General features: G+C 42.6%; 1 protein-coding gene across 5 annotated transcripts in view; it reads left to right on the plus strand.

Moving 5' to 3' along the window:
* Positions 1-17,073, plus strand: part of RGS20 (regulator of G protein signaling 20) — a 106,666-nt gene extending 89,593 nt beyond the window's left edge. For 4 of the 5 annotated variants that reach the window (XM_023184205.2, XM_023184206.2, XM_023184208.2 and 1 more), the window contains 3 exons: positions 8,834-8,917; positions 11,861-12,095; positions 16,038-17,073. In XM_023184205.2, coding sequence (XP_023039973.1) covers positions 8,834-8,917; positions 11,861-12,095; positions 16,038-16,226 — 508 coding nt within the window. In that variant the 3' untranslated portion in view covers positions 16,227-17,073. The remainder of the gene's footprint in view (positions 1-8,833; positions 8,918-11,860; positions 12,096-16,037) is intronic. The other variant, XM_023184209.2, reaches the window with a different exon arrangement.
* The last annotated feature ends 6,842 nt before the right edge of the window (positions 17,074-23,915 follow it).

A 23,915-nucleotide genomic window follows, 5' to 3' on the forward strand; every position in this document is an offset into this window, starting at 1 on the left:
GGCAGGAGAATGGCCTAAACCCGAAAGGCGGAGCTTGCAGTGAGCCGTGATCCGGCCACTGCACTCCAGTTTGGGCGACAAAGCCAGACTCCGTCTCTAAAAAAAAAAAAAAAGGTTAGGACGATGAAGTAAAGGGAACCTGGATTTTACCTTCTGCTGCTTCCATTTCATAAATTTTGTTTTGTAATAAAGAGAAATGTCGGCCGGGCGCGGTGGCTCAAGCCTGTAATCCCAGCACTTTGGGAGGCCGAGACGGGCGGATCACGAGGACAGGAGATCGAGACCATCCTGGCTAACACGGTGAAACCCCGTCTCTACCAAAAAATACAAAATAAAATCTAGCCGGGCGAGGTGGCGGGCGCCTGTAGTCCCAGCTACTCAGGAGGCTGAGGCAGGAGAATGGCGGGAACCCGGGAGGCGGAGCTTGCGGTGAGCTGAGATCCGACCACTGCACTCCACCCCCGGCGGCAGAGCGAGACTCCGTCTCAAAAAAAAAAAAAAAAAAAAAAAAAGAGAAATGTCAAAATATGTGTTTTAAATAGAGACAAATATTAAAATATATGCTAACTTACCGGGTAGAGAAAGACACACAGTCATTGCTTTAAAAAGGATGTAAAACATCCGTGACCCTTGGAGTAGCTGTTAAAGGTCTGGAGAAGAGGAGATAATTTACACCTAAAAATCATGGGAACTTTAAGTTACATCTTTGGAATCTTGGATATGAAAAGTGCTTAGTGCCAGCCAAATCTGTGAACCACTTTCGGCAGTCAAATCATCCTAAGTTTATGCAGGCTTGGCAATAAGTTAGACCAAGACCTCACTGTCCTGTGGAAAAAAAGAAAAACTGATATTGGACTGATCACGAACCGCGAAATGGAACTAACAGAACTGATCCCTGGGAAGGAGATTGGAGGTTGAAAATGAAATGCCCGGGGAAGTTTGGTGGCTCCTGCCCAACTCGGGCTACTATTCATTTCCATGAAGTTCCAATCTGGTGGAAGGGACACAGCAGTAGAATATCCACCGGGGGATCCCGATACTGATGGTCTCTTCATTCCCAGAGCAAGAGGAAACACGACGCCGGGGCTGACAGCTAGGCAGTGTCAAGGTGAGACTTCAGCCCTGGTAGGAATCTGGACAGCTCTGCAGGAAGCCAGAGGAGAGGCGCTGGTGGTGGGCAGAGGAAATGCGTGGGTGTCCAGGGCCTGCCCTAGAGGAAGACACCAGTAGTGGCCAGACTGCATTCAGGCGCCTATATTCTCACTCTGCCAGTAGGTCTCGGTGTAGAAACGAGACGATCCTCCTAGAGATGTGCAGGATGTCCGAGTGCAGGTGAGACTCCAGCTGATGTTCAAACCTTCCCCTCCTTCCTCTCTCTGCTGCCTCATGCGCAGGGTGTGGGAGGCGGCTGACATGCTGACCTGAACAGCATGTTGTCCCAGGATAGTGTAAGGCTAGAGGGCGGGGCATGTCCCAGAGCAGGCTCCTCCTACAGGTAACAAGTAGGACAAATAAAATAATCTGTACCTAGACACTATCATCACCACCATAGCCAACACTTCTGTAGCACTTAGGTGTGTGTAGAAGAGACAATAGAGCAATGTCTTCAAAGTGCTGGAGAAAAGTAACTGAAAACTAAGTCAAACCATAATTCAAGAGTGTGGGTAAAATAAGACATTCTCAGATATACGAAGGCCAACCAAGTTTATTGCCTGCAAACCTAAAAGAACCGAAGAAAGGGCCTAGTTCAGAGGGATAAAAGGGAACCCAGAGGAAAGACCCAGGAAACAAGTAACAATCGTAGCTACAACGGGGTCAAATATTGATATAAAATGTGGCACTGAATTTTGTGTTAAAAAGTGTGAAACCAAAGCTGTAAACAGTCTCATGTCAATGACAGACAAATCAAATAATTCAAACTTTCTTAGAAAAAATTATTATAAGAAAATTTTCTTTCAAAAGTAATGTTATTCATAATGAGTCCAAAAATACACCCTATTGTTTTAACATCAGTGAAAGACAATAAATCTAGAAAACCTTACCAACACGTAACAAAAGTGGCATCAGCAAAGGAGATAATGAACTATTCAGTAAATAGCAGGATACTTGGTGTTTGGGTACCAACTCATCCCCACTGATAGGATTTTCTCAGTTTTAGCACTGAAAAGTCCCACAGCCCAGAAAACCTGAAAACCCTAGGCAAACCAGGAATATTGGTCATCCTGCTTGGTATCCAAATATATAAAAATATATTTATATTCCTACATAGCACCATATACAAAAATCAATTCCCACCTTTAAAAAAAGATCAGCTGGGTGCGGTGGCTCACGCCTGTAATCCCAGCACTTTGGGAGGCCAACGCAGGAGGATCACAAGGCAGGCCGATCAAGAGATCGAGACCATCCTGGACAACATGGTGAAACCCCGTTTCTACTAAAAATACAACAATTAGTCAGGCATGGTGGCAGGCACCTGTAATCCCAGCTACTCGGGAAGCTGAGACAGGAGAATTACTTGAACCCAGGGGGCGGAGGTTGCAGTGAGCCGAGATTACGCTGTTGCAGTGAGCCAAGATTATGCCACTGCACTCCAGCCTGGGCGGCAGTAAGACTCCATCTCAAAAAAAGAAGAAAAAAAAAAAAGGAATGAGTGACCTGGCGCGGTGGCTGATGCCTGTAATCCCAGCACTTTGGGAAGCCGAGGTGGGTGGATCACCTGAGGTCAGGAGTTCGGGACCAGCCTGGTTAACATGGTGAAACCCCGTCTGTACTAAAAAAAAATACAAAAAATTAGCCAGGCGTGGTGGTGCATGCCTGTAATCCCAGCTACTTGAGAAGCTGAGGTGGGAGAATCACTTGAACCCAGGAGATGGAGGCCGCAATGAGCTGAGATCGCACCATTGCACTCCAGCCTGGGCAACAAGAGCGAAACTCTGTATCGAAAAAAAAAAAAAGAATGAAGTCTTGACACCACCAAAATATAGCATGAACTGTGAAAACATTATGCTAAGTGAAAGAAACTAGATATGAAAGACCACATATTTTATTATTCCACTTACATGAAACATCCAGAATAGGTAAATTCATAGAGACAGAAAGTAGATTAGCAGTTGCCTAGGAATAAGGAAGATGGAGTTACTGCTAATGTGTAGAGTTCTTTCTGGGGATGATGAAATGTTCCAAAATCATGGCAATAGTTATACCACTCTGTAAATATACTAAAAGCCATGGAATTATACGGTTCAGTTTGGCAACTTATATAGTATGCAAACCATATCTTTTTTTTTTTTTGCAGTGGAATCTTGCTCTGTTGCCCAGGCTGGAGTGCAGTGGTACGATCTCGGCTCACTGCAACTTAAGCCTCCCAGGTTCCAGCGATTCTCCTGCCTCAGCCTCACAAGTATCTGGGATTACAGGCACGCACCACCACGCCCAGCTAATTTTTGTATTTTAGTAGAGATGGGATTTCTCCATGTTGGCCAGACAGGTCTCGAACTCCTGACCCCAGGTGATCTGCCCGCCTCAGTCTTCCAAAGTGCTGGGATTACAGGTGTGAGCCATCAGGCCAGCAAAATTATATCTTAATAAAGCTATTCTTAAAATATGTTTAACAAAAGATACTAAAAATGAAAAGATAAAACATACTCAGATAAGATAGTTACAGTGCAATTAACAAGTAATTCATATCCAGGATAAAGAACATTAAAATACATTAATAAATAAGAACCAAAAGAGTCAGCAAATGAAATGGAACAGAAAATAATCTGCTTGTATTTCCTACCAACAAGGATCAGAAAAATGAAAGTTAAATATACACCCTTTTAAAACCTATACCCTGGCAGATCACCTGAGCCCAGGAGCTCGAGAACAGCCTGGGCAACATGGTGAAACACCGTATTTACAAAAAGCACAAAAATTGGCTGGGCATGGTGGCTCACGCCTGTAATCTCAGTATTTGGGAGGCCAAGGCAGGTGGATCACCTGAGATCAGGAATTGGAGACCAGCCTTACCAACATGGAGAACCTCATCTCTACTAAAAATACAAAATTAGCCAGGCATGGTGGCGCATGCCCATAATCCCAGCTACTCAGGAGGCTGAGGCAGGAGAATTGCTTGAACCTGGGAGGCAGAGGTTTCAGTGAGCCGAGATCGCACCATTGCGCTTCAGCGTGGGCAAACAAGCGCAAAACTCCATCTCAAAAATAAATAAATAAATAAAACACAAAAATTAGCCAGGCATGGTGGTGCACACCTGTAGTCCCAGCTACTCAGGAGGCTGAGGTGGGAGGATCACTGGAGCCCAGGGAGGTTGAGGCTGCAGTGAATTATATTGTGCCATTGCACTCCATTGTGTGTAACAGAGTGAGACTCTGTCTGAAAAACAAAAACAAAAAAAAAAGAAAAGGAAAACCTATACCCTGGAAAAACTTCTCACACCCCTGCAATAAAAGGAGACATATATGAGAGGATTCACTACAGCATTCATCTGAGTGAGAAAAATTGAAAATGGTTCTAAAGGGCATAGACAGGAGAATGGATGAAAATACTGTGGTATAGTTATACAATCCACTACCATACAGCATTTAAATTCATATACTAGAAAAACAAAACTAAACAAATAAATAGGTTAGGCATGGTGGCTCACGCCTGTAATCCCAGCATTTTGGGAGGCCAAGGCAGAAAGATTGCTTGAGCCCAGGAGTTGGAGACTAGCTGAGGCAACATAGCAAGACCATGTCTCCACTGAAAAAAAAAAAAGAAAAAGTTAGCCAGGCATGGTGGCATGTGCCTGTAGTCCCAGCTACTCTAGAAGCTGAGGCAGAAGGATCACTTGAACCCAGTTAAAGGCTGCGGTGAGCTATGATCATGCACTCCAGCCTGGGCGACAGAGTGAGACATTGTCTCAGAAATAAATAAATTCATATGCTAGTGGGAAAAAAAAAAACAAATTATAAAGCAATATATGTTACATAATTACATTTATACTATGTTTAAAAATACGTTTATGAATATAATATAGTAGCATAACTATGAATTGGAATGGTAAACGGTAAGTTAAAAATGGTGGCTCTCGGCCGGGCGCGGTGGCTCAAGCCTGTAATCCCAGTACTTTGGGAGGCCGAGACGGGTGGATCACGAGGTCAGGAGATCGAGACCATCCTGGCTAACACGGTGAAACCCCCCCTCTACTAAAAAATACAAAAACTAGCCGGGTGAGTTGGCGGGCGCCTGTAGTCCCAGCTACTCGGGAGGCTCCGTCTTGGAAAAAAAAAAAAAAAAAAAAAAAAATGGTAGCTCTCTCTAGGGTAAAGAGAGGAAGAAATGAGATGGGAAAAGTACACAGCAAACTTCAACTGTTTAAGTAGTGAATTTCCTTTTTTTTTTTTACCACACTTTTGAGATTTATCCATATTAATATACATAGTCAAGTCAATTTTCGAGAAAGGTAAATGGCAATTTGTTTTCTAAAGTACTTGTGAATCTTTCTCAACATTTTGCTGTAAGGCCTTCCGGTATTTAGTGTTATAAGGGAAGGCATGCTGATTCTTGTTCTCTTGAATATAAAGTTTTTTTTCCTTTCTAGTAAGTTTTCTCTTTATCACTCAAAATTTTACCAAAATATATCTGGCCGTGGGTCTTCTTTTACTGAAAATTCCTAAAACACAGTGAGCTATTAGAGACATCTTCTAGTTCTGCTGTAATAATAACAGTGGACCAAGGTAAAGAAAACTTCACACAAAAAAATTCTTCTCGTTTTCAAAAACACACTGTCTCTTTAAAACATTCTTACTTGAAATGAGGCAAAAAGTATATCAAAGCTTAAATACGTTTGCATTATTTAGTTTGCAGTAGAGCTTCTGGTTCTCTGAGGAATCTCCTGTCAAAATCATCTCTTTTTTTCTCTGGTTTTTCCTACCCACTGAGCAGTAATGTGTTCTGCTTACAAAAGAAGCCTTGGAAGTCATGCAGAGAGGGTACCACTCAAATGTCTCTCAAGTTTTTTTTGGTCAGATTTTTTTTTAAAGAAGCCATTATTTACTGAAACTTTTTAGCCCTGACATCATGAAAGAAGGAAGTCAAAAGGGTTCCTGCATTTCTAATGATTTTGCCTTTAAAGAAAACAGAGCTATACACACACATACACACACACACACACACACACTGATAATTTATAAAACAGATGTGCTAAAAACAGACTGAAAAACTTTTATAAAGTGTTAAGAAAAGATATAATAAAGAATATAGAAAATACAGCAGCAACAAGATAAAGAAAATCCCAGTTGTCAGTGATAACATCCATTTTTAAGTTGATAGGATGCTGAAAGCATTCTTGCTAAAATCATAAATAAGGCAAAATGTCCACAATCTCTACTACTATTTAACAATGTATTTGGCTGGGTGTGATGGCTCATGCCTGTAATCCCAACACTTTGGGAGGCCGAGGTGGGCAGATCACAAGGTCAGGAATTCGAGACCAGCCTGACCAACATGGAAACCCCATCTCTACTAAAAATACAAAAATTAGCCGGGCATGGTGGCGTGCACCTGTAATCCCAGCTACTCAGGAGGCTGAGGGAAGAGAATCGCTTGAACCCAGGAGGCGGAGGTTGTAGTGAGCTGAAATCACGCCACTGCACTCCAGCCTGGGCAACAGAGCAAGACCCTGTCTCAAAAAAAAAAAATGTATTTTAGGCGTTAGCTAATTAGACAAGAAAAACAATTAGAGGCCTGAGAATTGGAAATAAAGAGGTAAAATTCTTCCTGTTTGCAGATGAAATCCCAAGAGAATTATAGCTGTAACTGATACAAATACAGAAGAATTCAGAAATAGGAAGGATATAAAATTATCATTAAAGTAATACTCTTTAGGCCTCAGATCTTAAAATAAAGAACACTTCCATTTCAATAATAAAATGCAAATAAATCAATTTAGAAATAGTCAAAAGATCTGAATACACATCTCTCCAAAGAAGATGTACACAGAGCTAGTAAATGCATGAAAAGATATTCCACATCAGTAGTCATTAGCAAAATGCAAATCAAAACCACAATGAAATACCACTTCACACCCACTTACGAAGCTACAATAAAAAAGACAACAGTAACTGTTGGCAAGGGCATGGAGAAATTAGATCCCTCAAATATTACCATGTGAAATGGTGCAATTGCTTTGTAAAACAGTTTGGGAGTTCCTCAAAATGTTAAATCTCAAGTTACCATATGACTCAGCAGTTCTACTCCGAGGTTTCTACTTAAGGAATAAGAAACACAAATATATGTTTGCACGTACTTGCACAGGAATGTGCATAGCAGCATGATTCATGCAGCCAAAATGTGGAAACAACTCGAATGTCTATCTGCTGATGAATGGATAAACAAAATGTGATGTGTCTATCCAAACAATGAGATGTTATTCAACTGGAAAAAGAAACGAAGTGCCGATACATGCTACGGCATGGGTTAAGTGCAAAAACATCATGCCAAGTGAAAGGAGACAGCCAGCAAAGATCACATACCGTAGGTTCCAGAACGGGCAAATCTATAGAGACAGGAAGCAGATTCGTGCTTGCCTAGGGCCGGTAGAGTGGGGAGATACCGGTGATAAGCGGTGACTGCTTACTGGTGGGGTTTCTTTTGGGGGTGATGACAATGTTCTGGAATTAGATAGCAGGGATGGTTGCACAACTTTGTGAGTATACTAAAAACCACTGAATTGTACACTCTAAACAGATAAACTTGGCGGCATATGAATGATAGCTCAATAAAGTGATTAAGAAAGTGGCCGGGCGTGGTGGCTCATGCCTGTAATCCCAGCACTTTGGGAAGTCCAGGTGGGTGGATCACTTGAGGTTAGGAGTTCAAAACCAGCCTGGCCAAAATGGTGAAACCAAATACAAAAATTAGCTGGGTATGTTGGTGCATGCCTGTAGTCCCAGCTACTCAGGAGACTGAGGCACAAGAATCACTTGAACCCAGGAGGCAGAGTTTGCAGTGAGCTGAGACAGTGCCACAGCACTGCAGCCTGAGCAGCAGAGCAAGTCTTCGTCTCAAAAAAAAAAAAAAAAGCATTCATATTACAAACAATAACCAGTGAAAAGATGAGATAAAAGTATAAATTCCATTTACAGTAATAACAAAAATACTTGGAATAAGTTTACAGACAAATGTACAGAATGTGTATAAGAAAACTCTTTAGAGAAATACATAGATTTTGATTATGCACTTTCCTAGTTTTCTCTACTACTTTTGTATATGTGCCTATAAATATATGAAGCCTCCATTTTGACTGGAAACAAAGCCTAGAGGATGTATACTTTTTTAAGATACAAAAAATGAAATGAAACCCCATAACATTCCTGACAGTCTTACTTTTTACTATTTTCATTTTTTAAATTTTTGTATTAAATAGAGACGGGATCTTGCTATGATGCCCAGGTTGGTCTTAAACTCCTGGCCTCAAGTGATCCTCCTGCCTTGGCCTCCCAAAGTGCTGGGATTACAGGCATGAGCCACCATGCCCAAGCCTTTTTTACTATTTTCTAATGAATCTGTTTTTATTTTAAAAATCATTATTCTAAGTATAATTGAACACAATAATTTCTAACTCTTTCTCAATTGTAGAAACCACAATGTTATAATTTACATTTCTAGTATCTTACTGTCATGCTTTTGGTTTGCTTGGGAAAACTAACTGGGGTCATTTTCTTTTCCAAGCAGAGGAAGAAATTCTATTAATACTTCGGGATCTGAAGTTATCTTTAAAATATTTGTAAAAAAACTTTTCTTGGCAGAGACTGAGCTGTCAACATGTGAATGTCTTTTTTTTTGCAGTCTCACTGTTAGAAACCAGGAAGATCAGAGGCCCACAATAGCTTCCCACGAACTCAGAGCAGACCTTCCAACCTGGGAAGAAAGGTGAAATTGCATGTTTTTTTACCTCACTAAACTAACAGAAATACTAACCTCTTTCTTTTCTTTGCCTTGTATGTTTCAACAGAACGCACACTTTCTCTAACTGCAATTTAGTAACATCCAATCATTATGTGGCCTCACATTCCTCCCCTGCAGAATTCCATTTAATTCATCGTGTGACAGGGAGAGAAATCAGTTCTATTATTAGTCTAATTCCTTTGCTAATTGCAAATACAAATAGATGCTTCCTAACAAAACATATTATTTTATTTTTATATAACATACTTTTAAAAATAAAAGTATGTTATATAATAAACGGTGGCCGGGCATGGTGGCTCACACCTGTAATCCCAGCACTTTGGAGGGTCGAAGTGTGTGGATCACCTGAGGTCAGGAGTTTGAGACCAGCCTGGCCAACATGGTGAAACCCCTTTTCATTAAAATACAAAAATTAGCGAGGCGTGGTGGCACATGCCTGTAATCCCAGCTGTTCAGAAGGCTGAGGCAGGAAGAATTGCTTGAACCCCGGAGACGGAGGTTGCAGTGAGCCAAGACTGCACCACTGCACCCCAGCCTAGGAGACAGAGAAAGATTCTATCTCAATAAATGAATAAATAAATTAATTAATTAATTAAATAATAAAATGGAGAGGGAGAAAGAAAAAGCTATAGATGCTTGCCAAAAATTAAATGGTATATAAGTAAAGAAAGTGATCTAACCGCTAAGAGAGTAAACACTGTTAACATATTTCTTTTTTTGGAGATGGAGTCTAGCTCTGTCGCCCATGCTGGAGTGCAGTGCTGCGATCTTGACTCACTGCAACCTCTGCCTGCCAGGTTCAAGTGATTCTCATGCCTCAGCCTCCCAAGTAGCTGGGATTACAGGTACCCACCACCACCCCTGGCTAATTTTTGTATTTTTAGTAGAGATGGGGTTTCACCATGTTGGCCAGGCTGCTCTCAAACTCCTGACCTCAGGTGATTCACCCGCCACAGCCTCCCAAAGTGCTAGGATTATAAGCGTGAGCCACTGTGCCCAGCCTGTTAACACATTTCTTTTAAAAAATGACCTGGAAGATTTGAAAACAAACAAAATAGAAGTTTTAAAAATGAAATATTATTGTTCAAATTGTTTTAAAATTGATGATTGAAATAGGAGATTAGATACAGCTAAATAAATAATTAGTGAACCTGAAGGTATCCAAAAAGACCCATGTAACAAGGAGATTGAAATACAGTTTGAGTATATCTTATCCAAAATGCTTGGAACTAGAAATGTTTCAGATTTCAGATTTTTTCAGATTTCAGAATATTTGCATTATACTTACCAGTGGCTCACACCTGTAATCCCAGCACTTTGGGAGGCCAAGGTGGGTGGATCACCCGAGGTCAGGAGTTCCAGACCAGCCTGGCCAACATGGTGACATCCCATCTCTACTAAAAATACAAAAAAGTAGCCGGGTGTGGTAGTGAGCACCTGTAATCCCAGCTCCTCGGGAGGCTGAGGCAGGAGAATCGCTTGAACCTGGGAGGCGGAGGTTGCAGTGAGCCGAGATCATGCCATTGCACTCCAGCCTGGGTGACAGAGAGAGACTCTGTCTTAAAAAAATAAAATAAATAAACAAATAAAAACTAAAGACTACATTTTTCAGGGTTACATACATACATTTAAAACTATGGAAACAAAATAAAAGAGATATTAAGGATCATTATTAAGCTATGTTTTCTGATCTCGATATAATTATGACAGAAGTAAGAATTAACTCAAAGGGGTAACCCCAAAATCAAGTATAGCAGTTCCCTAGGGGACGAAGCCGGGAGATAGTAGCAGGTAGAAGTACCACCAAAATAAATGCAACATTGTCAGTACTGTTCTGGTTCTTAAGGAAAATGGCCCATTCATAAGTGTTCATTTACACTGGAGACTCGGAAAGGTGGATGGGAGGGTGGGAGGTAGGTAAGGGATGAGAAATTACCTGACAATTACAATGCACACTATCCCATTGATGGCTACGCTAAAAACACAGGCTTCACCACTGTGCAATGTATGCATGTAACAAAAGTGCACTTGTACCCCCTAATTATATTTTTTAAATGTTTGTAATTTTTTTAAAAAAGTGAGTCGGACGCAGTGGCTCTTACCTGTAATCCCAGCACTCTGGGAGGCCAAGGTGGGTGGATCGCTTGAGCCTAAGAGTTTGAGACCAGCCTAGGCAACATAGTAAGACCTGACTCTACAAAGAATACAAAAAGTTAGCTGGGCATGGTTGGCACCTGCCTGTAGTCCCTGCTACTTGGGAGGCCAAGGAGAGAGAATCATATGAGCATACTAAGTCGAGGCTGCAGTAAGCTGTGATCACCCCCACTGCACTCCAGCCTTGGCAACAAAGCGAGACTCTCAAAAAAAAAAGTGTTCATTTTGTTGTCACCTTTGGACAGTACGGCGGTGGCATTTATAACTTGCATTTATATTACATATATTCTCTTTCTCAAGTATTACGTAATTTTAAAATACATTAAGCAGACACTGCTCTGTTGTTCTAGAGGTTTAATGTTGTCAAACCTGACTTAGTTCTGTTGTAGTACAGAACTCATCACAGGTGATTAGGAAGTTTTGGGTCAGATGGTTGTAGGATTTTTCTTTACATTTATAGTTTTTAAAATATTGCAAGATGTGCCCAGTTGTAAACAAGCATGTTCTTAGCAGTTATTATAGCAACTTGGTTTGCAAGCCTTTTGGTATGCAATCCAGCAAACAATGTGAAAGTATATTCATGTGTTTTTCCCAAAGGCTTGAAGAAAGGAGAACAGCTCTTCCCCCTCCTAAAAGGGCCTAAATGCATATATTTTTCATTCTTGGAGGAGGAAAAGATACATTTCTAATGAAATTCCAATTAACTACCACTAACAGTTCCCCTATACCTCCTCTCTTTTGGTCTCCATGAAGCCCTGCTCCTACTCTGGAAGAAGTGAATGCCTGGGCTCAGTCATTCGACAAATTAATGGTCACTCCAGCAGGAAGGAATGCATTCCGTGAATTCCTCCGAACAGAATTCAGTGAAGAAAATATGCTCTTCTGGATGGCCTGTGAGGAACTGAAAAAGGAAGCTAATAAAAACATTATTGAAGAGAAAGCAAGGATAATCTATGAAGACTACATTTCTATACTGTCTCCTAAGGAGGTATGTGACCACGAAATGCCTTCTCCCAAGGCTGATGGTAAAAGTATTAACTTGGTGCAAAAGCAATTGCCACAGGCCGGGCACGTTGAGTCACGCCTGTAATCCCAGCACTTTGGGAGGCTGAGGCGGGCAGATCACCTGAGGTCAGGAGTTGGAGACCAGCCTGACCAACATGGTGAAACCCCGTCTCTACCAAAAATACAAAAATTAGTCTGGTATGGTCACGGGCACCTGTAATCCCAGCTGCTTGGGAGGCTGAGGCAGGAGAATCGCTTGAACCTAGGAGGCAGAGGTTGCAATGAGCTGAGATTGAGCCACTGCACTCCAGCCTGGGTGACAAGAGCAAAACTCCATCTCAAAAAACTAAACAAAAGTAATCACCTTTTTTTTCTTTTTTTCTTTTTTGAGACAGAGTCTCACTGTCACCCAGGCTGGAGTGCAATGGTACGACCTTGGCTCAGTGCAACCTCTGCCTCCCGGGTTCAAGCGATTCTTCTGCCTCAGCCTCCAGAGTAGCTAGATTATAGGTACGCACCACCATGCCTGGCTAATTTTTGTATTTTTAGTAGAGACATGGTTTCACCATGTTGGCCAGGATGGGCTTGATCTCTTGACCTCATGATCCACCCACCTTGGCCTCCCAAATTGCTGGGATTACAGTCATGTGCCTGGCCTTGCCATTACTTTTAACTTTTTCCAGAAAAATGCACAAAAGTTTTCACAGATTTCAGAGGACACTTGCAGCCCCTCTGCAGGTCCACAGTCAAAGGGATCTGAATACCGTGAATGCGGGTGCAGCCGTTTTCTACATTTTGCAGTTGCTGTTCTGGGTCAAGCTGAACATGACCAAACAGCTGTACCCTCATTCACAGTATTCAGATCCCTTTGACTGTGGACCTGCAGAGGGGCTGCAAGTGTCCTCTGAAATCTGTGAAAACTTTGGGCATTTTTCTGGAAAAAGTATCCCCTGGAGTCTGCATTTGATGGTGAACACTGTTTACAAATATTACACCCTAAGAAGTTCCTTTAAATAAAATTTTCTTGTTATTCTGAGAAAAATATTGTCTTTAGGTATCTTGATGTTACAGAGCAGCAGCATCACAGATGTGATACTGATGCGGAAAAGGTTTTCCCCAGACTGGCCTTTTCATATTCAAGAAATTATCAGTTGAATGAGATTGGGCAAGTTTCCACCTGTCAGAGTTTCAGTTACTTCAGATCTAAAATGTAGGAGGTCAGGCCTGGCACAGTGGCTCACTTCTGTAATCCCAGCATTTTGGGAGGCCGAAGCAGGTGGATCACCTGAGGTCAGGAGTTCGAGACCAGCCTGGCCAAACATGGTGAAACCCCATCTCTACTAAAAATACAAAAACTTAGCCGGGTGTGGTGGCATTCACCTGTAATCCCAGTTACTCGGGAGGCTGTGGCAGGAGAATCGCTTCAACCTGGGAGGCGGAGGTTGCAATGAGTAGAGATTGCATCATTGCACTCCAGCCTGGGCAATAAGAGCAAAACTCCACCTCAAAATAATAATAAAATTTAGGATGTCAGATTGTTCTCACAATTGGGTGCCCTGCAGCTCTAATTGTAAAACTATTGGTTATTTCCTACTATGTGCTGACAGGAATGTCAGGTTGAAGAAGCAGGGCCTCTCCTGTCATGGAGCTCCTGGAGATGTGGGCAGACAGACCAGGACCCCTGGCCACACACTCAGCACTCACTGGGGATTGGGGGTGAGCCATCCACAAACGGGTGGGCAAGAATGAGAAAAATACTCAAGGAGGCTACAGATGGACCAAAGATAGTGAAAAGGAAATTTCCACAAACACAGCAGGATGGCGACATCCCAGGAGACAGGGCCAGGTGAGTCCAGGAGAAGAGCATGAAGTTGTGTGATCACTGCAAGTGTACATAGATTGTTGTGCCAGAAGGGGAGGGTGCTTACCAAACTATTAGGGCTGGGGGCAGGCAGTGGGAGGAGACTTATGAGAGAAGGGGTCGGAGAGCATGGGGAGGTTTGGGCATCATGCCGAAGCGTCCAGAGTTTTGTCTTGGGAAGCCCTTGGATTTTAGCCCCTTTGTATCATCGAATTTTGATTTTTGAAAGACCAATAGGGCTGCAGAATGGATTTGGAGAAGATGAGGGGCAGAAGACTTTAGAAAACTAATTCAGGAGCCCAAAGGGACGTGGCAAGGGGCTAGCTAGGCCAGCTGAAGACGCTAGAGAGGAAGGGTTGGATTTGAGGCAAACCCACCGTCTAAAATGACTCCCATATGCCTGGTGGTAGGCAGACCAGGTGGTGGGGTCGTTGGCTTACTTAATTTTGCACCGTCACATTTTGCTTTCTTAAGTTCGTGTTGTTAAATTGGTAATATTCAGTTGACATGTTTGAATACTGAATCCAGAAAGTTATTTTCATTTTGGACTAATAGAGCAAGATAATTTTTGTTCTTTAATTTATGGCTTCCACATATTTTTATTTTGTCATGATTTTTTTTTTAGGCAAAGTTTTTTATCAGTCTTTTAAAGTATTATACAACCAAAACACAGGCCGGCACGGTGGCTCACACCTGTAATCCCAGCACTATGGGAGGCCGAGGCAGGTAAACCTTGTCTAGGAAGAGCCAAACATCAGAGCAATCAACATCTACGGGCTTAGTGAAATCCAAGCACTTTGTCATTAAATCACCGAAAACATAAGACACTACCATCATCATCCCCACTTCAGGGGAGGAGCTCACTAGAACACAGTTTACCTTGCCTGAGGCCCCACAACAATGCAGTGACAGGGTTGGTTTTGTTTGTCTGTTTGTTTTGAGATGGAGTCTTGCTCTGTTGCCCAGGCTGGAGTGCAGTGGTGCGGTCTCAGCTCACTGCAAACTCGGCCTCCCAGGTTCAAGCGATTCTCCTGCCTCAGCCTCCTGAGTAGCTGGGATTACAGGTGCCTGCCACCATGCCCAGCTAATATTTTTTATTTTTCGTAGAGAGATGAGGTTTTGCCATGTTGGCAAGGCTGGTTTCGAACTCCACAGTGCTGGGATTACAGGTGTGAGCCACCATACCCGGCCAGGGCTGGAATTTAAACACAGGCATCGTCTGCCCTCAGGCCCTGTGATTGGAACCTTCCAGGGTTTTGAGTCAACTTCCTACTTCACCCCTGTGCCCAACCCTCTGGGCAGGCCAGCACTCATCCCCAGAGCCCTGCCACTGTGGGCCAGCAGGGGAAGCCTGGGCCTCCACGTGTCTGCCCCCATGTTACAAGGAAATGAGCAAGAGGCAATCTGTGCTGCCTGTTTTCTTCAAAGCAGCAGTGTGAGCCCCGCCAGCATCACTTAGAACTTGCGGGAAATAACAAGTGATCAGGGGCCCCTGCACCTACTGAGTCTGGGGTGGGGCCCAGCAACCGCTCTCACAAGCCCTCTGGAGCCTGCTGATGCCACTGACATTTGAGAACCGCGTTGATTATGCTTTTGGTTTCTCTCTTGGCGGTTTGAATTTTTTGAATTATCTCGTTTGGTTTGGGATATTTAAAACACAACAAGGCCGGGCACAGTGGCTTATGCCTATAATCCCACCACTTAGGGAGGCCGAGGCGGGCAGATAATCTGAGGTCAAGAGTTCGAGACCAGCCAACACAGAGAAACCCCATCTCTATCTACTAAAAATACAAAAGTTAGCCGGGTGAGGTGGTGGGTGCCTGTAATCCCAGCTACTCAGGAGGCTGAGGTAGGAGAATTGCTTGAACCCGGGAGGCGGAGGCTGCAGTGAGCTGAGATTGCGCCACTGCACTCCAGCCTGGGCGACAGAGTAAGACTCTGTCTCAAAACAAAACAAACCACAACAAAAAACAAAAACAACAAAAAACCCCACAAGCTCTAGGAGTTTGGGATAGAGATACAACTACAGTCTCTAATACAGCTCCTGCTCGTTTCTGTCGACAGGTGAGCTTAGACTCCCGTGTGAGAGAAGTCATCAACAGAAACATGGTGGAGCCATCCCAACACATATTCGATGATGCTCAACTTCAGATTTACACCCTGATGCACAGAGACTCATATCCTCGATTCATGAACTCTGCTGTCTATAAGGACTTGCTTCAGTCCTTATCGGAGAAATCCATTGAAGCATAGGATTTTTCAAATATATTTATTATTAATAAAATAATAAAAGAACTCATGGGCTACATCTAGCACAGGGAATTTAGAGGTTGTAGCATCTTCTGCTGGGGTAATACTCAGGCTATTCTAATAACAGATGATTCCTTCAACAGACTGCTATATATTCACAATGTAAATTGCAGCCATCTTTAGTGACACTTTTGAAAAAAAAAAAGGGATATGGCTGTTGTAGAAAGATAGCGTATTTGCATTTACAGTAACAGTAGCATGCTGTCAGTGGCGAAGGCTACACAGAAGGCTCCTTGCTGCCCGGAGCAGGTACATCCACCAGAGCAAAGGGAACCACTTTTGTTTTGCATGAATTTGGTAATTGATTACTCTCTCCCCAAAGAAAAGACATTCAGGTGTTTCTCAACGACCTCTTCCATCCATCAAGCTCGGTTTGAATACTTCACTTACCAGTGCCATTACAAGACCCAAATTCACAGTTCATAAAGATGTGACCACTACATGTAAAAAATAGCATTCCAGTATGTATCCAGATCTTACAGTATGTATGTATGTATGGAGATACATATGTGTGTGTGTGTGGATCTCTACATGTAAAGCACTGTGCTCTGAAGTGGATCAGTCTCAAGTGTCTGGTAACAGAAGCAGTGCTTAGAAAATTCTTTTGTTGAAAACAGTTACTGTTATTTTATTATCAGAATTTGCCAACCTAAAGAATGAATTTTAAAATTCATAACTTGGTCATGTTCACAACAGAACTGTCAAATAAGCATATTTCCATTTTTATTACTGAAAGAAATATGGGCATTTTCATTCTTTAAAGAAATAAAGCACAAGAATTTTACCTCAATCTTTATTTTTCCATATGTACATATTTGGGAAACAGAAGATTAAGAAAGTAGGGATATGTGCAGCATATCTTTTAGCTCCCAGACTACGATTCTGTCCTTAGAGCCCACTATTTTTATCATAGGTAAAAAGAATAACTTCTCATAGGTAAAAAGAACTTCATGACTTACAGGCAAAAATATCGGTTGGTAGACCCAGACCATTCTGAAGAAACACACTCAAAATCCAGGACGCTCTGAGTAGTGGGAAAGATGCTACTTTGCAGGAGGCGGCACTGTGCTCCCGCCCTCGAGGGGGATGGCTCTCCTCTGGGTCCTTCTCCCTCCCTGGCCTCTCCATAGCCTGCCTGTATCTTCATGACTCAACTCAAGCCCCAAACCCAAGCCCCTCTCCTTCATTCTCAGGAAACCATTTTACCTCCTACTCTACTATGCAAATTGTGTCCCTAAGCCCCCTCAACTTCCCATGCAACCTATAAACACATATAGATCAGTGTCTATTCTCATCTCCCTCAGTCCAGTCCCAGAGAACCATGTGCTCTCTCCTCCTTTTCGAGGTGTTAATCCCTTACATGTGCTTGTAAGTTTGCCAATCTCATTTCTTACTAAAGAAAAAGGATGTAATTAATTGTGAATAAGACATAAGCCCGGCCCTCTAGTAGTTTACATTCAGTAAAAGCAAACAGACATGTCAGCAGCAACTCTGATACAGTAAGAACCACAGCAGGGGAAGAACAGCACTGCAGAAGTCATGAAGGGTTGTGGAAAGATTCTGGTGGAGATGGCACCAAAGTCAAAATCCAGAGAACAAGAAGAACGTGAATGTGTTGGAGGCAGGGAGGGAACTGGATGAGACAGTATTCACAACTGAGCGACCCCAAAGGAATCGACATGCTGAGAACGAGGGAAGACACACACAAAAGGACATGTTGGAATCAGTTGGATGGAGGAATCTGGGTGGGTGAGTCTAGGCTGGTGTGTTGATTTTGGGGTTTTTCAGCACATAGGCGAATAAGATTGCCTGGAGAATTATGCATGAAAAGATAGCTGAGGGTAAATCATTGCAAGGATAGAACTGAGAGCCCCAAAGGAGACTGAGGATTCATCTTGTCAATACAGGTAAGAAGCAAGTCGGGGAATATGGAAATATGGCAGCAAATGCATGAGAGTGTCTTGAGGGGCAGTGGTGAACAGTGGTAAATGAAGACTCTTACATAGAGCTTTGTTCCAGCAATTTCTCCCCACCCTCCTGTATCACTGAGTTCACCTTGGCTATTTCCCACACCGTAAGCATGCTCGATTTCCCGTTAAAAACAAACCTGTGTTCCACTGTAAGGGCTGCCTCTTGTCGCCCCCTTTCTCATCAGATCTTTCACAATAGCCCACACTTGCTGTCTCCATTTCATCATCTCCCCATTTCTCACCTTGAGCTGCTCCAGTGCCCTCAACTGCTCCAAGGAGGCCTCTCCCTGCCAAGTCTACAGCGCAGTTTTCCCAGCCCTCTCAGTGGGCTGCTCAGCTCCTGATATCATGGATGACTCCTTCCTTGAAACAGCACTTCCCTCAGCTTCTGAGGTGCTCTCCCAGTTCTCCATATTCTCTCTCTTCTTCGTTTCCTTCCCAGGCACAAGAGCACAGCAGCTAAGGGCTTGGGTTCTGGAATCAGATTCTCAGACTCCCCTATTGACCATGTGGCAGTGGGAACTCAGGCTTCCTGGGTCTGCTTCCTCATCAGTGAAATTGAGGATAATAATGGTGCTAATCCCTGGTGTTGCTGAGGATTAAAGCCACTCTATGTACAATACAGTAAGCACTTACTACACATTAGTCACTGCTGTTATTACCTGGCCATTAAATGTGGTGGCCCCTAAGGCATGGACTTGGGTTTCCTTTTCTTGCCAATCTGTATGTTCTCCCTTGGTCCTCATATCCCCTTGTTTAAAATACCTACCAACCTACTGATGGCTACCAAACTGGGATCCAGTCAAGACTTTCTCCTGAACTTGAGAATCAGCTCCCAGATGGCCATCTCCACTGGTGTATCCCACAGAGGGTGGAACACACCAGCGCTTGGTTGTGACTCATGACCCCACTGCCTCCACACCCCAAGCCTGGCCCTGCCTGCAGCCCAGTGACCCAGCCAGTCACCTAAGTTCTTATCCAGTGTTAACTGTGACTCTTCCCTCCTTTTCTCTTCCCACACATAATCACCCAGCCTTGCCAATTTTACCTCCTATTTCTTACCTGTCTCTTTCTTTCCTCTGACCCCCATCATCTCTTATCTGCATCATTGCCAAAAGAGCTTCCCGGTCTCCTGCTTCTAGTCTCAGTCCATTCAAATCCATCTTTCAAATGCCTACAGGGTGGTCATTCTCACATAAATTTCTGTTTGTCACCATCTTTCCACTCCTTAACATCTCTCAGTAGTTCCTGATTGCCTGGAGTCAAATACTGAGTTCTTGGCCCAGCATAATAAGCAAGGCTCTCTGCAGTCAGGCTACTGCCTCCCTAGCCAGCCTCATTTCTGTTTTAGACTCTACAACATAGATGTGTAGAAAAGGTGCATATGCCACTCAGACCTTCATGACTATTCCTGAAAACTTGGTTTCTGCTGTCCCTTACCTGCTCCCTCTAAAGTTCCATTCTACCCAGCGAACTCCTATCATTTCTGTAAGATTTACCTCCTCCAAGAAACCTGACCTCCTAAGTCATGCCTACATCCTATGTTTGGGGGCCGTTTTTCAATGTTGCAGGAATATTCTGTACAATATTTATTTATCATCTAAGTAATTATAAGTTGAGACTCCCATCTCAAAAAAAAGCGATGTGTGTGTGTGTGTGTGTGTGTGTGTATACAATGAAATATTAGCCATAAAAATAAGGAAATCCTGCCATATGTGACAGAATGGATGAATCAGGATAATGGATGAATCTTGAGGACATTGTGCTAAGTGAAAGAAAGACAAATACTGCATAAAATAGCTAAACTCATAGAAGCAGAGAGTAGAATGGTGGTTGCCAGGGGCTGGCGAGAGGGGAAGTAGGGAGGTGCTGTTCAATGGGTATAAAGTTTCAGTTATATAAGGTAAGTGCTAGAGATCTGCTGTACAACATTGTGCTTATAAATATAAAAATTTGTTAAGTAGGTAGATCTCATGTTACCTGTTCTTAATATAAAAATTGAAAAAGATGGACAGATCAGCAAAATATTAAGATAAGTCAGCCTGATATTAACCCATAACCTTAACACTCCCCCAGATCTCTTTTGCTTCTGCAGGTTAACTGGAAATCTTAGCAGTATTCTCATAGCTTTTGATGTTTTGTATCAGCTCTTTTATTTAACTCAAATATTCACCCAAAATAATTTAAGATTTTTTTTTCACTTGCTTGTGACAGCAACCTGTTTCAAACCAGCTTAAACAAAAAGGAAAATGTTTTCCCTTCATAACCAGGAAGTCTACAGTAGTTCTAGCTTCCACATGGCTGGATCCAGACCTCTGATATTATCAGGACTCTCTCCATCTCTCAGCTCCCCTCAGCTTCATCATACACAAAGGATCTCTGCCATGTAGTAGGCAAAAAGCTGCAGGGAGCCCCAAACGCAGCTCAAGCTGACTTAGCTGTCACTGTTCATATGGGAATCTCAAGGACGGTCATAGGGTAGGGGGGACACTGTGAATGAGACCCGCCGGAGTCATGTAGAGAGGAGAAGGGGCAAAATTGCCCCTAAATAAATTAGGAAAGTATTTGGGAACTAATGCTGAGTTCATTAATGAGTTCAGTAATGCTGAGACAGAAGCTATAGCTATCACAGTCCCAACTCCAGTGCTCTCAATTTGTGCTTTTTTAATACCTGCTATAATTTCACATTGGCATTATCACACAAATAACGTTTATTTCAAAGTAGTTCAGTCATCCAATTATAAAAACACTTGGACCAATTTAACCAGACTGTATGGGATAGCACATATGAAATGTGTCTCTTTGAAATCATGGCCATTAAGGGGAAAAATAAAAATAAGCTATCTTTATATAGCATCCAGGGAGAGGAATCAGACCAAGGTAAGTCACCTGAGATAGCTCCTTGTGCTTTCAATTTCCATCCTCCAGCTGGATAAACAAGTACAAGAGTACAGGATAAACAAGTGCAAGAGTACAATGAAACTGTTGCATCACTTTGCAGAAATAAAGCACCAAAAGGGATCTCCCAATACTCTTAACTCCTTACACTCCTTATTTTAAAGTTGGAGTCTAGGCCAGGCATGGTAGCTCAGGCCTGTAATCCCAGCACTTTGGTAGGCTGAGGCGGGTGGATCACCTGAGGTTGAGAGTTCAAGACCAGCCTGTCCAACATGGAGAAACCCCGTCTCTACTAAAAATACAAAATTAGCTGGGCGTGGAGGCACATGCCTGTAATCCCAACTACTCGGGAGGCTGAGGCAGGAGAACTACTTGAACCTGGGAGGTGGAGGTTGTAGTGGGCCAAGATCGTGCCACCGCACTCCAGCCTGGGCAACAAGAGCAAAACTCCATCTCAAAAAAATAAAAAAATAAAAATAAAAATAAAGTTGGAGTCTAAAACATGACCAACCAGTAGTTATCCACTCTACCTCTGCAGGTCCCCAACCCATGGAACATTCTTTTTTTCTTTATATCTTAGCTCTTGAACAGTCGAGAACATCATGTAACACACTGACAAAGACATATCCAAGAAAAACTATTTCATGAGCACCTACTATATGACAGGCATTCTTCTGGATGCTAGAGACACAGCAGTGAACATATTTTCCACAAGAACTTAACTCCACCTCTACTAAGTAATAGCTGTTGATTATCAAATATAGCCATGATTATAAGCTGTTTTTTCCACTTTCCATATTGTGCAGAATATTCCTGCAACATTGAAAAATGGCCCCCAAACATAGGATGTAGGCATGACTTAGGAGGTCAGGTTTCTTGGAGGAGGTAAATCTTACAGAAATAATAGGAGTTCACTGGGTAGAATGGAACTTTAGAGGGAGCAGGTAAGGGACAGCAGAAACTAAGTTTTCAGGAACAGTCATGAAGGTCTGAGTGGCATATGCACCTTTTCTACACATCTATGTTGTAGAGTCTAAAACAGAGTGAAATAGTAATACTTCACTATTACTTTTTATTGACTTCAACTTAAACATTGTTCAACATAATTCTTCCATTACTTCCGAGGAATTTGTAACTCTGTCAAACTCTGTAACTCTGTCCTATTTCCCGTGAAGTAGTATCCTTAAGGTTGGTCCTTTGTTTTTCATATGTGACTTTTTTTGAGACAGAGTTTTGCTCTTGTTGCCGAGGCTGGAGTGCAGTGGCACGATCTTGGCTGACTGCAACCTCCGCCTCCCAGATTCAAGCAATTCTCCTGCCTCAGCCTCCCAAGTAGCTGGGATTACAGGCATGCGCCACTGTGCCCAGCTAATTTTGTATTTTTAGTAGAGACGGGGTTTCACCATGTTGGTCAGGCTGGTCTCAAACTCCTGACCTAAGGTGATCCACCCACCTCAGCCTCCTAAAGTGTTGGGATTACAGGCGTGAGTCACCATGCCCGGCCTCATATGTGGCTTTCACTAGTAATTCAGTGATTATCCCCATCATGTATTCCCAGTGGGATATACAATTCCTTTCGAATGGTTAATTTTCTATAACTAAATACAACTAAATGGGTACTAAATGGGAGGATCACTTGAGCCCAGGAGGTGGAGGTTGCAGTGAGCAGATTGTGCCACTGCACTTATCAGGGTCAATGAGTGAGACCCTGTCTCCAAAAAATAACAGAGAAAAAAGAAATAAAGTCAATTCAAATCCACAAATTACAATTTGACCCACAAGGACAACCACTATGTAGCTATAAAAATTCAAAGCACAGCCTGTTATTTCTTTTGCTGTCTTCTTAATACTTAAAATATTTGCCATTTGTAAGATTATATATAGGTTTAGATGATTGGGTGAATATAAATATTTCTGAATTTTTGCCAAGGCTTAGCAAAATTTATAAACCAATGCTCGTCATCACCCAGGTAAGCTAGAAAACCAAGATTGTTATTTTCTGCTTTCCCCAGGATGGTTCTTCATTATCTGCCACTATATTTGTCTAATTCCTTTGCATGTTCATTTAACACTGTTACTTTGCCCTGAAAGTAAATATCATAAAATATTACCCTTAATATTTACTTCCAATTATTTTACAAATGTCTAGTATTGGGCCGGGCATGGTGGCTCACGCCTGTAATCCCAGCACTTTGGGAGGCCGAGGGGGCTGGATCACCTGAGGTCAGGAGTTCGAGACCAGCCTGACCAACATGGTGAAACCCCGTTTCTACTAAAAAATGCAAAAAATTAGCTGGGCATGGTGGTGGGCGCCTGTAATCCTAGCTATTTGGGAGGCTGAGGCAGGAGAATCACTTGAACCTGGGAGGCAAAGGTTGCAGTGAGCTGAGACTGCGCCACTGCACTCCAGCCTGGGCAACAGAACAAGACTCCATCTCAAAAAAATAAGTAAATAAAGTCCAGTATTTTCCAATAGCAAGACTCACTATTTGGTCTCTCACATTAGATTAAGTATACACATGGGACACGCTCACATATTTACTCAGAACCTGCCACTCCATCCATCACCAGAGGTCCAGGAAAAGATAAGAAAGACAACATGCTCTGTAGTGCTGCTGAATACTAGTTTTTACTGAAGACCAGGCTTCACTTAATTAAAACTGTACTTTAGAAATACCTTAGTAGTTGAAGGGAGAGCGGGTATGTGGTTAAACAAAAGGTAAAGCAAGCTTCAATGTCTAAATAAAATGACAAAATGTGATAC

The sequence above is a fragment of the Piliocolobus tephrosceles genome, chromosome 7, assembly GCF_002776525.5.
Source record: "Piliocolobus tephrosceles isolate RC106 chromosome 7, ASM277652v3, whole genome shotgun sequence".
Taxonomy (NCBI): domain Eukaryota; kingdom Metazoa; phylum Chordata; class Mammalia; order Primates; family Cercopithecidae; genus Piliocolobus; species Piliocolobus tephrosceles.